This window comes from Taeniopygia guttata, chromosome 2 (assembly GCF_048771995.1).
Source record: "Taeniopygia guttata chromosome 2, bTaeGut7.mat, whole genome shotgun sequence".
Classification (NCBI taxonomy): domain Eukaryota; kingdom Metazoa; phylum Chordata; class Aves; order Passeriformes; family Estrildidae; genus Taeniopygia; species Taeniopygia guttata.
This window is the reverse complement of record NC_133026.1, coordinates 2,546,098-2,563,266: the sequence shown is the minus strand read 5'-3', so window position 1 is coordinate 2,563,266 and position 17,169 is coordinate 2,546,098. Positions and strand designations below refer to the sequence as shown.

Sequence of the window (17,169 nt, the reverse complement as noted above, 5' to 3'; positions counted from 1 at the left end):
GAGCAACTTGGGATAGTGGAAGGTGTCCCTGCCATGGCAGGGGTAGAACAAACTGAGCTTTAAGGTCCCTCCCAACCCAAACCAGTCTGGGATTTAACCAAGTGACTTCTCACAGCTCTGAAATCCATCTACATCTCTCAAACCAACATTTGTCACCAAAGTTAAAGATCTGTGTTATCATAAATTCTCTCTCTAAGCCAGAACGCCCCCAACAGCTCCTTCAGTCGTGACCTACCCAAGGCACAAAGATCTGGGAATTCTGTACCACAAAGCAACAGCAGAAATGGTTTTTGTTGGTTTTTTTTTCATTTATCTAATGGAATTTATCTAATTTTTTTTTTCATTCCCTGCACTTGCAACCCAACACTCTTAAATTAAATATTTATCTAATATTACTCAGATAAATATTCATCAGCTCCAAAACAAAGGTCTCCTCAGTAAGTGGAGGGAGTCGGTACTGTGGAAACACTGATTTTTTTTTTATATGGCACTATTATTTAAATCAGACCAGCACTACTGAATTTCACACCTTCACAAAGCCCAGCCTATCGCACAAATGTGGATTTAAAACACTTTTGATTAATATTATTTAAAAATCAACGTAAAATACTGAATGGTATCAGCCTGATTTGGGAAGAACACATTTCCCTGTGTGCCTGTTTTCCAAAGGATCTCCACTGGCAAGCTGCCAGCACTAAAATAGCTGCATTTATTCCATCACAGGTGTTTTGGAACAAGCACCAAAGCAACCAAGCTGCAGCCAAATAACAGCAGAGATGCCCCTCAGGGAGGGGATGTTTCTCTCATGATCTGCTCTGGAAATCCCCTTTCTCTCTGCAAAAGGAGGAAAAAAAGAGGAGGTTTCTTGTCAGTGTCTCCAAAACTCATTTATAAATCACGTGTCCAATCAGCAACAACAATAGAAACCTGCTCAGAAGGGATAATTTGGGATATTTGACATGTACAGCTCAGCTGATGATGGAAACATCTAAAAATTACATCTTTACGTTATCCAAAGCACCATTTTATAACTTTTATACTGTTTTATAACTTCTCCACCAATGAAGAACAAGCATACCAATTATTTTTTCTGCCTGTCACCAGAAAAGGAAAAAAATGCTTTTAGATTTTAAAACTCTAAAGCAAGGAACTTTTCCCAGTCAAGGTTTTGAACACACTCAATTCCACAGGACAAACCAGCCAAATTCTGTTGTTAACTGTGCAATTCTTGACTTGTGCTTCAGATCTCTGCCAACAAAACCAGATCTGGGACATTTGTCAATTTATTTTGAGAAAAGTGCCAAACTCATCCCAATTCCCGCACAACATCCCTTGAAATCCTCACTAAACTCTTCCCTTTATTCTCAACTACCTGATGCAAATGTGAATTTTCTGTGTGATCCCAAGTTCAACAACTGCCCAAACTCCCCCTTCTTCCACAGAATTAAGGCAATAAAACCAGCCACAAAAAACACAAAGGATTTTAATTTGAGTCATGAACACATAACATGTCCTCTCAAGGCAGAATTACCAAACTGAAATTCAGCAGCTGAGAAACAGCGTGAGTTGACCTAAACAAGCTGTCACTATTTATTAGGGACATCCACACAACAAAGATGGTTATTTAAATAAAAGGAATCAAACCACATACATAGAAAATACCAGAAAATTCCACTGGCCATGACTTACAACAGAATTCTCCTATTTGTGAAGACTCCCACACATGTAACACAAACCCCATACCAAGGCATCCTGGTGTTCCACAATAAAAAAAGAAAATAAAAGGAAAAGCAGATGAAATTCCCAAGTTGAGGTGCACGTCACCCTGTGGTACATCAGAGTACATCTGTGAAGGGGAATTTTAAGGATGTTACACAAGAGGTAGAAGTAAGATTTTTGCAGCGTTCAAACATCCACAGTTGTTTTACAGAAACACTGAAATAAGCCTAAATTGATTAATGATTAAAATCTTGCATAATCAACACTTCACTTTTTTAAGCTAAGTTATAATTTCACGTATTTCTGTCGGGCCCAACCAAAATCTCCTTCAGAAATAGCAGTGTAAAATGGGATATTTTAAGGAAATAAGTTTGACCATACAGGCAAATGATACACTTCAGACACCAAACAGCATTATTAAAATATAGACACTATTCATCTTTGTATATCTGTCATAAAAAATAAAAGGAAACTTATTTTTCCCATCTATATATTGGAAACAGACTAATTCTGTGAAAAAACTCTGCTCATTAAGTTACTATTGTGCATAAACAAGTTTTATTCAGTAAAAAACAAAGCACTCTTTGTCTAGCAATGATTTTTACTCTGATTTATTTTCTCTCTAACCAGTGCACTTTTTAAATAAACTATATGCAAATATTTTCATTTTTAAAGCTCATTTGGCAACAAGCAAAGAGGATTTTTAACTCTAGTTCCTCAATTTGTTTAGAAGTTGTTCCTAACCCAATATATTTTCAATCTCTAACAGCACAGACATGTACATTAAGCACATTATTTTGCACCTTTGATTACAGTATTGCTAATGAAAAATAAGGACCTTCCATTCTATATCACTGATAAATTTGCTTGGCAAAGTTATTCTTTTATTTTAGAAAATTACAAAGCAGTTCTCCACCAAAAAAAAAAAAAAGATAAAAATCAGACATCTCAAGGAAAAACAAGCAAGGAAAAACAGAAAAAAAAGAAAAAGGAGAAAAAAAGAGAAAAAAGGAAAAAGGGAAAAGGAAAAGAAGAAAAAAGAAAAACGAAAAAAGAAAAAAGAAAAACGAAAAAAGGAAAAAGAAAAAGAACAAGAACAAGAAAAAAAAAGAAAAAAGAAAATATAAAAAAGGAAAAAGGAAAAAGGAAAAAGGAAAAAGGAAAAAGGAAAAAGGAAAAAGGAAAAAGGAAAAAAGAAAAAAGAAAAGAAAGAAAAAAGAAAAAAGAAAAAAGAAAGAAAAGTAAGAAAAAAAAAGGAAAAAAGAAAAAAAAGAAAAAAAAGAAAAAAAAGGAAAAAAAGAAAAAAAAAATAAAAATTAGTGCTGGTGACTGCCATGGACAAACTGCACAGGGAATAATAAATCAAGGTCTCAGCATGGTTAAGGCTCTATTTCCCTCAAAGCAGAACAGAAGAAAACGAGGTTCAAAAATTCCCAGAAACCCCAAGTTCCTGCAGCAGGTACATTCCTCAGCTTTAGGAGAAATCAAAATTATCCAGGCTGATTGCAAGAATCCTTATAAAAGAAGCTGGGAGCTCATCCCTCCACAGTTTCTTTATAAATGTCCAAGATGAATTATTGACTTTATGTTTAATGAGTTCTTGATCTCAAGGTAAAGCAACAAAGCCAAATCAAGACAGAAATCTCTTAAAAGCTGTGGCTTCAATGGAAGCAGGACCACACTCAGCTCTTCAGCAGGCCAATTATCCATAAATAATAATTAAAATATATATTCCACCGTCAAATGCCCTCATAGTGACTGCTGTGAAGTGCTCCCTGCTCCTGCTCCATCTACAAACAATAAATAATCAATAACTCAAAGTTTTTCCACTTTAACGACTCCATTAGGAAAAATAAATAAATATCTCTGTAGCAGCCTGTGGCCATAAAGAATTTAACATTTAGTTTTGAGCACGTACTCTACGACAGAAACAAAGCTATAAAGAACACAAGAAATAAAGACAAAAAGAAAAAAAATCCCCAAATCCCACTGCTTTGGGCTGTGCCACCATGCAGCATTTGTGAAAATTGCAGCTCTCAAACAAAGAATGGGCCCCAAAAAAAAAAAAAAAAAATTAAAAAAAAAAATTCCAATACCCAACTTCCAGAGCAGGAGAAGCCAACTCTGCCCAAAATCTGCACCCTGACAGCATCCAGAGGGGAAAATAATCCTTATTCAAGCCAAAATTCCTGGTGCCTCACACCCTCCCTGAGCATGGAATGCAGAATAAGAAAATTCTCCAGTGGAATTTGGGCTCCTTCCTGCTTGAAGCTCCATTATTCTCCTTTATATTCCCCCCCCAAAAAAAGGGCTGCAGATCAAAGACAATGCCCTTTTCAGGTCACCTCTGGAAAAGTGAAAAAACCTGAGGTATCCCCACACTTCTCTGAAAACAGAAATTTCTCAGCAAAGCCTCTCACTCACATAATCCGCCTTAAACCACTGATTTCCTTCAAAAGAAATATCCATAACATATCCATACCATGAACCAGAGCAGCAGTTCTGACTAAGGCAAATCATTTCCAAATTTCACACACCCAGGTACAGACAAAAATACTGCGAGTGGTGGTAAATTCCAGCAGCAAAATAAAAATATTGAGTTTGGAAAGGATAAAAGTGCAATAGCAGCAGTTTGGGAACTAAATGTCACCCACTCCTGAACAGGCCACAGCAAGACAAGCAGCATGAACTTAAAAATTTAAATAACCTCCCTGCCTGCTGCTCTAATGGAAATAACAAATTAATACCAATTTCTGAGTTTTAGTTTTATATAAATAGCATCAGAGCAGCTTAACTGCCAGAGGGACCCACAGAAAAACAGAGATGCAAAACCTATAACCAGAAATAAAAATAACAAAGAGTTAAAAATAAAGTTAAAAAAAAAGTTCTTCCCTGCTGCTGTCCTCCCTTCTGGGAATTAATAAGGTTGAATAATCAAAAACCTTCAGTTATTTACACAGAATACAGAAATAATTGTAATTCTTAAGTCTACATTGTACTGGACTATCAATTTGGGATTTTAAAGCATTAAACTTTCACTACCAACTATCAAAAAGCACCCTGATAATAATCCTGACTCAAAAAGGGACAACTGAGTATTCCATTTATTTAAAGTGGAGCAATCCAGTGTCCCTGCCACCAGGACTGCTCACAACTCTGCCACCTTCTTCAGCCCACCCCAAAAATTCAAAAAGTAAAAATCAAAACAGGGAAAAAAACCCCAAACAATTAAATCTCAAGAAAGCTGAGTGGAGGGGTGGAGGTGGAAGAAAAGGGAATAAACTGAATTTTTTACCTGATAGCTTCTCAAAACAGGGAGGGAAGGGGGAATTATTTTTTTTTTCTCTCTAATTCCAAACCAAAACCACCTCTTTGGCTTAAGTGTGACCCAAACCCTCAATTCTGCTTTCCCTGAAGTCAGTAAAATGTGAATACAATTAGTCCCTAAAGCCACAAGCATTACACTTGTGCTTATTCACACCAAAAATTCAAGTGCAAGACTTGCAGAATTTGTACCTTGCTGCCAAAGTGAACACGAGGCAGTGAAAATTATGTTCTGACAGAGCTGCTGCAACTCCAAGTGTTGTTTTACCAAATAAAGTGAGGGTTTTTCCCTTTAAAATGCAAAAGGTTTTGTAATAAAACAACAGAAGTGGGGCATTCTGAAATTAGGAATTGAAGACACAACTCATTCTAGGTGTGACGCTGTGCATAACAAACTCCTTTAAAGAAAAGGGCACTAAAAAAATGATTAAAACTTATTTTTGTCAATAAAAACTTATTTTTGCTTGAAGACCTGGAGTTTTTGTGAAGCAAACTGAGCGAGGCCAAGTGAAACAGGAGCAGCATTTGCAGGACCTGACCCTGGCACAGGATCCAGGGGGACATCCCAGAGGCACAGAGCTCCTCAAGGAACCCAAACCTCATCAGCTCTGAGTGCAATTAACATAATTAACAAGTGTGCGCTGATTGCAGTCACGTGTAACCCTTTAAAACGTATTTCTAAACTGGACTTGGAACCAGAAGTGACCACAGAGCTTCTTAACACTCTGGAGAAATGAGATTGTTAAAGGCACGTTAATGATTAATTAATTAGGATCATTAATTAACACAGAGCAGTACAATATGAACCAATCAAACCCTAAATATTCACTACAAAACAACCCTGGCTGTGTAAACATAAAAAACCCCAAGATCCAGACTCTCAAATCCTGATTTTCTGTCAGCACAGCAATGCTAAATTAATTTTAATTTGGCTAATTAAACCCCCAAATCACCCAGGAGCTGAAATCCTGCAAACTCCACTTTTAAGCTGTAGAGCACTATCAGTTTCACAAATGCAGATTGAACCTTCCGGAATTAGTTTGTGCAAATAAATTCCACGTACACAGAGAGAAAACACACTAAAATAACTCTGGTGCCTGTTTTTTAGGCTAAGGTTTGAAATAATATTTTATGTGGAATTTTATGTGGAATTAATAATTTTGGAATTTTATGTGAATTAATAATTTTTAAGTGGAATTCACTTTCTTTAGGGGGAAAAAACCATAATTTTGCTATAGTAATTACCTGATTTCTGTCCACATTTGCTTTTAAATTTTACTCAGTGGATTACAGTGAGGCCTGGGTAAACTTCAGCTACAAATTCCCACGTCTCAATGGAGTTAAGGATGGCACAACTGAGACAAAATCTGCTCTAGAAACATCCACGGATCCACAACTACACAACTGCATTTGGAACAATTTTGCAAGTACAAATATATATGTGAACAGCTCTATAAGTACCCACAAAAATGTCAAGTTTGACACTAAACACCACACGACATAAAAATCTTCACTTTTGTCCTTCCAGTTTTGCTTAAATCCCCAACTTAATTCACTTCTAACCCAAGAACTGCTCTCCAAAGCTGATCATTAATATCCTGATACTCAAGAACCTTAATTATTAGTACATGTTAGGAGATCGTGTAACAGTAACACAGTTGTTAAAGCATTCAAATATTCCTAAATGCCCTAAGATCACACCTTGAATTAATTATTCTTTACTAGTTTTCACCCTGAACGACCACACTCTGATTGTCTAAGCCACACAATGGAGACTAATTAAAAGCAATTAAATATATTAAACCTTCCACACCAAAAAAAAAAATCAGTGAAAGAGCTTTGGTAACCTAGTAAATAATTAGCTTTGTGTAAATATTTTGCAAACATCCCTTTCCCAAAAAATCCCTATATACCACGTGTATATTTATATAATAATATACAGAGTTCCTGAGTCAATAATTAAATATGAATATTTGGAAGATTTGGCAAAATATTTAACTTCATATTACTAAAATAGATTTTTCAATGAACATTCAATGAAGACATTAAAATAAATATGGAATGTGTCTGAAAAAAATTATAGTACCATGAACATATATTAATAACAAATAATAGTTTTTTTTTTTAATTAAGTGCATACTATGTTATATTGTTACTGGTTTTAAACCCACTGAAGAATCAATACATCTAATTTCTAATCCTGAGAAAGTTTTCTGTCACCTGCTAACGTGCATTTCCACACAGTTCACACTGCAAAGCTACAAAAATCCACTTTTTTAGTGGAAAAACCAAAGTGGACAATTCTATGGAAAAGCTCAGCTCACACTGGCTTTGCTGGGAACTGAACTGGGAGCACAAAACTCTCTCAAAATCAGCACTGAACACTGATTATTCCTGTCAAACAGAGACAACCTGTCCCAAAAAACACCACCACAGCAGCGTGGATTGCTCCCGACACAGTGATGGGGGGCAGACTACTCAGTGATCACTTTGGCTCTGAAAAGAACTACACATGGTGCAAAAAATAAAAATAAAACAAACCCTGAAGGACTATCGAGTACCTTCAAGTATCCTAAATGGTCTCATTAACCAAAAAAAAAGAGATTTAAGTTCTAGCAGACTCTGGTTGCTCAGGTCTTGGTGGACTCAGAGCTTTGGGTAAGCACAGGAGGGAAGCTCAGCTCTCGTTCAGCTCCTCTGAACATTAAAATTCTCAGCATCAATGCTGAAACTGCAGCAACACCGCCACAAGCCGTGTCTCACCACACCAGAATCACAGTGCCACAACTGCAGCACTGACCAGGCACCTTAATTAATCCTTTTTTTTAATTAACCTCTTCCTGACACCCTACGAAATCCACCTCTCGCAGCGCTGGGCAGGACCTGAGCCCTTCCCTCCCCATCCTCGGCTTTCCGTTTATTATCGGCGATTATTCCAAAATCTTCCTCGTTTCCTCAGCTTTTCCACTTGCTCTGCTTTCCTGCTCCACGTTGCTTTTCCCCTGGCTGCTTGTGCTCGAGGAACAAAGCTCCTGCAGGAGAAGGTGCTGATTTTTGGGTGCAGCAGGAGGGGATTTTGGCAGTGCCAGCTGCAGCGCGCACCAGAGCGCGGTGCGAGCGCGGCGCGTGGCACCAGCCAGGGCTCGCAGGGCAGCTGCCAGGGCCAGCACACCTGCAACAACAGCAAAAAACACGTCACTGTGTTAGAAATTAAAAAATAAAATATTTATTTGCAATCAAATTCTGTCTAGCCAGCCACAAGGAAAGGACAGCCGAGCCCGGGGTCGGCACCGGGTGTGCAACAAGGAGTCAGCCTCAGCAGAGGTTTTCCTCCATGCCCACACCTCCATCCTGGCACAAGTGGTTTTTATAGGGAAAATTCTGCCTGAGGCCAAGATTTCAGCAATCAGTCTTTTCTTCTATTCAGAGTCCATATGTAAATAAGATTTTCTTTTTTGGTGATGAGGGAGAACAACTCGGTGTCCGGAGTTGTTGAATCGCTTGATGAAGTTTACAGGAACGCTGCATTCACATGGATCTGCCCGAGGATTTCCATGAGATCCATCTCGGGTCGTTCCCCCCGTATCTCTCCAGCCATGGCCCATCCCCTGCCCAGCCACATCCTTTTACCTGTAAATCAGGTTCTAATATACACCAGGTTTTGCCTGCGAGGGTGGGGGGGACTCCTAATACAAACGTGTATACTCTAACAAATATTCAATATCACATATATCATATTAGAAATGGCGCAAATTATATCTATTATACACAACTGCACAAGCCTGGAAACGTTACTGCCAGCTTTTGGTTTCTCTTTCTGCCTCTGTGAGGGCTGGGATTGAAGGCACTCAGGACCATAGCTCGCATTTAGAATTAGATGTTCATTATTTCTTATCAATGTTACAGTCTCACAGCAGTGAGTTCTGCAGTCCTTCATTAACAAGGCACAAAATGGCTAACTACCTCTTGTTACAAGGTCTTTTAAAGGCTAAACTGTCCAATTAAGAGATGACACCTGAATTATTTTTTCTTTTAACCCAATAACTGATCCCTCGAAGTCCGCAGTGCAGACTTTTATATCCAATTACAAAACATCACCCAAACCCATGGAGAAGAAGGTGAAGGAGGAGCAGCCTCCACCCTAAACCTCCATCTTGCTTTATATCTATTCCTGTATTCTAAACCCTCAAACTCTGAGTTTCCCACCCTGTGATATCACACACTTCTATTCAAACTCCACCCCCACAATCCCAGTTCTGCCATTCCATTTTGGAAGCTTCTCCACGGCCTCAGGTCAATGCAGTGTTCTCCTGGGGGTCAGTGCCTGACCACAGAAAGTCTAAAACTCCCAGCATCCAGAACTCCAATACATTTTTTTTTTAAATTAAATAAATTTGTTCAACTCACAGCCCTGAGCAAGCTGTGCTCAAGGAGCAGCTGAGCTGCACCAGTAACAACAGCTGCAACATCTCACATGAATTGTCAGTGCAAAAAGGACCCAAAATTATGAAAAAGGCTCCAAAATGCTGGTGGATACTGGGCAAACTCATCTGCTGAGGCTGCAGGCAGTTTTTTGATTTTGCAGGAAGAAGAGAACATTTATTTTTGGATGGGTGAGTAAAGGCACAAAGATCTGGTCAAATACAGAAATGAAATCTTAAAGCAGCTCCACAGGGGATTAATTTGCAACTACAAATCCTGCAAGGCCAGGGATTGCAAACCAGCCCATTTCCAACCAAATCTGCTAATACTGCAACCTTTCAGACAGAAATGTTGATGAAATCTGGGACTAAGTGGACCAAGCTGCTCCTACACTCCTCTGGAGGGGGTCTCACCAAAACCTGTGACTCAACAGGATGGACCAGGACCTGCTGAAGCCATAACTCATTACAACAGATGACAGAGCTGTTATTTACAGTATTGGCAATATTTAGATGCTGTACTGGCAATATTTAGATGCTGTACTGGCATTAAATCTAACAGTAATCATCCACTTAACTGCTGTGTCCTACTTCTCCAGCCTGGCCAAGAACCTTCCTTCTCCAACTCCTGACTCACACTTGGATTTAAAAGTCACACCAAAGATTCAGGAGTTATTTTAAAAGCCAATTTGCAGACAGAGCTATTGTTTTAAGGGCATGACATTTTGGATTAATTTTATATTTTAATTTTTTAACCTGAATTGGAAAAGCAAAACATTTTGATTCTCTTTCCAGTTTATCTTTCCCTCACAAGAAGAGCTATTCCGCAGCCAAAGGAAACTCACTGTCCACTTCAGCACTAAGGAGTGAATTCCTCTTTTGTTCTGAGACACAGATAGCTTCTGAAGAAAAAAAAAATATTATTTTTAACCCCAAACCATAAATTGCCACATTTACTGCTGCTCCAGGTTATTCTGGCTTTACTTCAACAGAATTTGGGGAACATGGAATGTCATTCCTGGTGGGTTTGTGATTTAGGTAAGGCAAACAATTGTTTTGCACAACACTGGCAATTTTTTTATTATAAGCTGAAGAGAAAAGGAAGTTTAGCCATACCAGGAAATAATGAGTGCATTTTAAAAATGAGTGCATTTTTGCTTTTAGGACAACCACTTATGGTTATATAATGTCACCGAGGAGCTCTTACAGTTGCCTCCTAGTCAAGAGGAAAAAATAGCTATTTTTTAAAATAGTAACAGCAAAACAAAAGAAAGAAACCAAACCCAATTTAAAGTCTTAAAAAGCAACAAGAGCCTATATGCAAACCTCCTTTCGCTGAAGTGACAGCAATTGCTGCATATTGCAAATTTACATTTCTAAGAGGAACACACTCACAATTAAACCCCCAAAAAAGCTCTGAGGGCTGCAGGAAGAGGCAGAATTACCTTTCTTGTTGTTGTAGCGTGGCCCCCCATGGCTCTGGGGGTTGGCAGAATTCCCAATCGCATCGTTCCGCCGTGCCTGGCTCACCTGGATGGCTTCCAGGTGGAGCTCCAAGGCCCTGGAGATGTTCCTGTGCAGGGGAGCACCACAAAGCCTCTCCATTCTTCCTATCAGTGCAAGCACCTGGCAGAAAATTCAAGTTATTGTTTCGTGTCCTTGCTTGCTGCACCACTGCAACTTTTCTGCTCTTACACTTTGCAGCTGCAGGTAGCTCTAAGCTCTCTGCTCTTTCTGTTTCTGAGGCCTCACAGCTTTCTGAAAGTCTTCTTACCTTTACTATTTCTCACAATCCCCCCTCTCTCCCAAATTTAGTAAATACCCTCACAAAGATCAAATAGCAACAGCACATCCCTTCATTATACAGAACCTTCTCAGCATATAAAAGAAAAGATGTGCTATCCCAGTGGGGAGAAAAACTAGAATCACAGAATCACAGAATAATGAGGTTGGAAGAGACCTCTAAGATCATCAAGTCCAGCCTATGCCCTAACACCACAACTAGACTATAGCACCAAGTGCCAAGTCTTTTTTTAAACATATCCAGAGATGGTGATTCAGATGGTGAAGCAGATCTTTAGTAGAAACCATGTCAAAACCCACCATTCTAAAGCTACCCCAGAAAATTAATAACCCTATTTAAAATAATCAATAACGTTTATCAAAGGAAAACCTAAGTACCTTGAAAATATAGTAAAAAAACAATTACAAAAAAATCACATCACACAAGAGCCTTGTATTCACCATCCACAAAAAGACTGCTATCTCCTAGAGATTACTTCATAACCTACAGAAAATCAGTAAAGGAATCAAAAACATGACACCCCTCCAACCTAGACTCCCCTCTCTACCAATAATTCCAAGAAGCTAACCTCTCATTATCATCAATTTAAAATGATAACATACCACTCCATCCAAAAAAAAAAACAAACTGTTGCTCTGATACTTAGGATTTTCTAAAGCTTTCTGAGTTTATATTCTGTTAGAGAACTTTCTGTAAACAACATATTGTTTTGCATTCCTTCATAGAGGGGGAGAAATTTGATGTACTGGTAGTTTGTCCAATGTCATTGGAGAGGTGGCACATTCACCCTCCAATATAGTTTTTATTTATACATTTATACTTTGGAATATTGCTATATTAACATATATTAATATTAATAACTTTGGAATAAAATTAATAACTTTGGAATAGTAATATATTAACATTTATACTTTGGAAAAGTATAAATGCTGGAGTACAAAAATAAATTTCCTCTTTTTCACCTTTGCAATAACAGCGGCTCGCGTCGTGCTTTCACGTGCCCTATAGCGACAAAAAAACCACCCTAAAGTTCACCTCTTCAGTTCCAGCTACCCAAGAGAACCAGGACAAAGCACCAAACCCACTGAGGAGTGATGAACAAACAGACAAAAATCCCAGAATGTGGAATTGCAGCCCCACGGGCGTACCCGGGCGTGCTCGCGGCGCTGGTCGGCGATCAGGCGATCCACGCAGGCCGGGCGCGCGGGGAGCCGCGACACGGGGCTGGAGATGTGCTGCCCTGGGAAGTGCCTCGCGAGGTCGGCCTCAGCCTGCAGGGGAAAGAGCTTGTCAGTGAGGTGGCTGAAATCGGTACAATCTGGTTCTGGCGCTGTTTGGAATTTTCAGGTGGATCGGGAGTGAGCGCACAATCAACTTCAGTGCGTTGACAGAAAAACATTCCCCACTATCGTAGGATCCCAGAATGGTTTGGGTTGGAAGGTGTGGGTCTCAGATTCAGTCAAAGAGAGAAACAGAGTTTCTAGCCAGGCAGAAGCCTGGGAAAGAGTTGGAAAAAATGTAAATAATTCTTTATCTCTCTTGCTGTTCACATTGTTTATAGTTAAGTTGTATCACTGTGCGTCAAGCACTCTGCACCAGTGGTGTGAGTTGTTTTCACTTCAGGACCAATGGAGTTGGTCCTCACAAAGCTCTGTATAAAAGAGCGGGGTGTTTTGAATAAATTGGAGTTTTACTCTCAGAACCTTATGAGTCAGAGTCTTCTCATTCCCGTCCTGCCTCGACAGCGACAGGAACGGAACTCAAAGCTCATTTTATTCCATCCCCTGCCATGAACACCTTCCACCAACCCAGGTTGCTCCAAGCCCCAGTGTCCAACCTGGCCTTGGGCACTGCCAGGGATCCAGGGGCAGCCACAGCTGCTTTGGGCACCCTGTGCCAGGACCTGCCCACCCTCACAGGGAACAAATCCTTCCTTTTTCCGTCAGGAAGAAGCTAAACCTCAGATGGTTTAATTCCAAACTGCCTGGACATGGATTTGCAACAGTCTGATTTGGGTTGGGAAAGGACCTGGAACTTCCAGGTTGCTCCAAGCCCCATCCAGCCTGGCCCTGGACACTTCCAGGGATCCAGGGGCAGCCACAGCTGCTCTGGGCAACCTGTGCCAGGGTCTCACCACCCTCACAGCAAAAATTTCTTCCCAAATCTAACCTAACCCTGCCCTCTTTTGGTTTGAAGTCATTCCCTTTGACCTACCACTACATGCCCTTGTCAAAAGTCCCTCTCCAGCTTCCTTGCAGGAATATTTCTCTAATTCAGCTCTCCCTCAGAGTTCAAGACCTCTCACTGTTTCTCTCCAATGTCACGCATTATGATTCTTTAAAACAAGAACCAGGTGATAGCAGCAGCATAAATCACATCTCAAGTTCATCAGGATGAAACCACATTTCACAAAAACTGATATCGGCTCTTTAACCCAGAAGATATTTTTCTTTAACAGAGAAAATCTTTAACACAACAGCCAAACTTCCACTGAGAAAGAGTGGCTTAGCCAGGGTCTAACACAGATAGTGAGTAAACACCACAAACCTATTTCTGGGTAGGAAATTCTTACACTTGAGTAGAAAAGACACAGCTAGCAGTAGATTGCTTATCTCATTCCTCCTCCAGGGTACCATGGATGTAGGAGAGAGGGCTCAGGAGCTGCAGTGCAGTTCAAGGCAAGGCTAAGTCCATATTCACACTGTGCATATTTGTACTGAAAATATGCTGTGAAGTCCTTCTCTTTTTGCTTTACTTCCACATTATCAAGTCCCTGCCCTGGCCTAACATGGATTACAAGAGCTGACTCCACCTCTACTCATCATCTGAGGAGCCTGAAAGTCATCCAGAAAAAAAAATGAATGGAGAAAAGGTCATGGATTCATATAATGACACCAGGTAATTAATTGCAGTTAATAAACAATTAACTAAACTATGTGCACATTTAATACTGCAGACAATTCCTAACTTGTGGAAATGCTTTAAATGTGAGATCCCTGGAAAAGTGGGGTTTATGAAAGGAGAAGGTAAGCTGTGACCCCAAAGCAGGCTTCAGAGAGCTGAGTGATTAGACAAGGTAGAGAGAATTAAATCAAATTCCAGGGGGAGTTCCTCTCTCCTTGCAGTCATCCCCTCCTGAGGAATGTGGCTTACTGGGATAAAACTGAAACATTTGGAATGGACCAGAACAAGGGGACAATTAAGCCCCTTTGATTAATAAGCATGAGGACAAACAACCCTCCTTTCATGATGAAATAAAAAGTAGGAAACAAAAACTATGACTTGGTCCTTGCAAATGACTTAAGTGTCCCAAATCCTGCCTGAGAAGAGGAAACAAACAGCAGAGTAAGAATCATCCCTTTCTCACTTCCAGAGCATTCCTGGAAGGCCAGGCAGGCAGAGGGAAGTCTTGCTTAAAGGCATCCATGAGAGAACAACACAGGCACCTCCATTCACAATTCCAAAGGTCCTTTAGCAGGGCCCCACAGCTGATGATGGGAAGAAAAAGGTCTTTTCCAGGTCTACTTTGCTCACACACATTTATCCAGAGACCAGGAGGCTTCTCCCATGTGGAAGTCACCAAGTACCCAGTGCATAATTAGAACCAGGAATTACGGGCAATTTATTTTCTGAGACCTATTCAGGGATTTGACTCCTCTTGGGAAAGCTCTTCCTGCTTCTTTAGAGCACAGAGCTTTCATTCCCAAGTGCAATACCCTCGTTATCAGTGTGATAATGACAACAGTTCTGGGAGTGAGTCTGAAGCAGGAAAGTGACCGCAGTGAGAAGAGCAAAAACTGAAATTTTCTTTGGGAGCAAGAAAAATATTCTAGGTTTTTTCTGCAGATGGTGCCCAGGATTAGTTATTTCATTTTCTTTTTTACTACAGCCAGAGATTTATTACAAGAAGAAAAAAAAAATAAAACAGAAGAGGAGAAAGCTGTGACTGCAAAAACCCAAACCAAACCAAACAACATCCCAAAACAAAATTAAAAAAAAAAAAAAAAGACCAAAAATACCCCAACAAACCAAAGAAGAAACACCATAAAATCTTTCTCTCTTAAAACCAGCCAAGTTTTTATCAGGAATCATCACCAGCTGTGTTTTACCTTCTTCCTCTCCTTCTCCATAGCTCCCCACTGCTCGTAGCACTCCTCCAGCCGGGCGCTGAGCTCGCTGGCGGGGCCACTGCGGCTCCTGGGGGCTCTGCACTTGTTAAATGGGGCTGGAAAGGCAAAGCAGGGCGCAGGGATTTCCCCAGGGAAGAGATCACTCACGAAGGGACCCAAGGGCTTGAAGTCATCACAGTGAAAACGATCAACAAGGTCCGGGCGCGGAAACGGCGGCGGAGGGAAATTGAAAGGATGTGCTGATGAAAACAGATGGTGATTGAATGGAGGGAAGCTGGGATTTTGCTTAAAATCAGGCACGAAGGGGAAAGAAGGGAGCGGAGAAGGAGTGATGAGATCTGAGGAGCTGCCACCGTTCTGCTCGCGCTGTGTCGGGAACACGTCGAAGGGCTGGCGGCTCGGGGCCCTAGATCCCAAATGAGGCCTCCAATTCCTTCCACCTCTTCTGTCCTCTTTACTGCCACTCTCCTGGCTCTGCCTTTTTGGGAACCTCTGGCATTTCTCAGCAGGGTCTTCCCCTGCAGCTTTCTGCTGCATGAGCCAGTCGGGTGAAAAACAAACAGGGAATTTGTGGCACTGCTCCTCCTTGTTCACTCCAGCATCCTCCTGGGATCTTCTCATCTGCTTCTGGCTCTCTGAGATGAAATGAGGAACCCCCAAGTGACTGGAAACTTCATTTGATGTTTGTAGCCTCTCATCTTTCTTGGCAGGGAGGGCAGGAAGGAGCTGGGAGTAGTAGGAGGGCAGTGTGAAAGGCTGGTGGGTGGGAGAGCCCCCAGACATGCTGGAAACCCCTGATGAGGACTGGGGGCTCGTTGCCATTTGTTTTCCACATGGAATTTCAGATACAGCTGCCAGACTGTTCCCATCCAGCCATGCACACCCCTGGTATGAGGAGTAATTCCCATTTTGCACAGATAAATCACATTCAGCTGCTTGAGGAGAGCTTCCCTTAGGTGCCATATTCACTTCACACTCATTATTATTATTATTATTATTAAAAGCATCCCCTAAAGTAAAGCCACAATGGCCATTTTGCACATGGCTTTCCTGGGGTTTTCTGCCTGCTCCTGCAGAAAAATTATTTTCCTTAGGGGGTGGATTGAAAAAATGAAGGGATGGATGGACAGGTGACTGCAGTTTGTGGGCAGCTGGGAAGTCCTCATATCTCTTAGAGGACATGTGGCTGTCCCGGTGTACTTTATCCCAAGAGTTATCACCAGGCTGATTGGAAAGATCGGGGGAATACTGAGTTTGTCCTTGAGCATAATTTTTCACAGCTTTTCCTCTTCCCCAAAACTCCTTCTCAACGCTGGGGCTCTCTTCCATCCCGCTCTGAGGAGAAAAAGGCCAAAAATTGGACCCACATTTTTCGTAGCTTCCATTTAACCTCCCGTGGTCGTAAGAGCACAAATGCTGGTTCCAGCCCCCATTTGGGAAGGAAAACCCTTCCTGGGGAGCTGTGGCTTGCAAAGGGGAATTTTCGGGGTTCCTCGGGGCATTGCTGGGGTGAGCACGGGGAGAGAGACAAGACTCGAGGAGCTGCAGGTCTCCCAACCCTCTGTGCAGCATCTCCACCTCGGGAGGCTCCTGCAGGGGCTCCTGATGGCAGCTGGAGCCCAGCAGGTTGGGAAAATCCTTGTTTTGGACACAGTGCTGAGCTGGCAGCCCTGGGAACTCCCCAGTGCTGCCCAGATCGGGTGCCCACACAGGGGGAAAGAATCTTGCTGGAGAATTCCTGTAACAGAGTGAAACCAACCTCCTGTCAGCA

General features: G+C 41.1%; 1 protein-coding gene across 4 annotated transcripts in view; it reads right to left on the bottom strand.

Annotated features, from left to right (window-relative positions):
* Nucleotides 1–1,463: 1,463 nt before the first annotated feature.
* LOC115493600 (uncharacterized) overlaps nucleotides 1,464–17,169 on the bottom strand; it is a 29,086-nt gene continuing 13,380 nt past the window's right edge. For all 4 annotated transcript variants that reach the window (XM_030264135.4, XM_072925247.1, XM_072925246.1 and 1 more), the window contains 4 exons: nucleotides 15,378–17,136; nucleotides 12,417–12,539; nucleotides 10,910–11,090; nucleotides 1,464–8,215 (listed from right to left, as the gene is read on the bottom strand). In XM_030264135.4, the coding sequence (XP_030119995.4) occupies nucleotides 7,974–8,215; nucleotides 10,910–11,090; nucleotides 12,417–12,539; nucleotides 15,378–17,136 (2,305 nt within the window). In that variant the 3' untranslated portion in view covers nucleotides 1,464–7,973. The remainder of the gene's footprint in view (nucleotides 8,216–10,909; nucleotides 11,091–12,416; nucleotides 12,540–15,377; nucleotides 17,137–17,169) is intronic.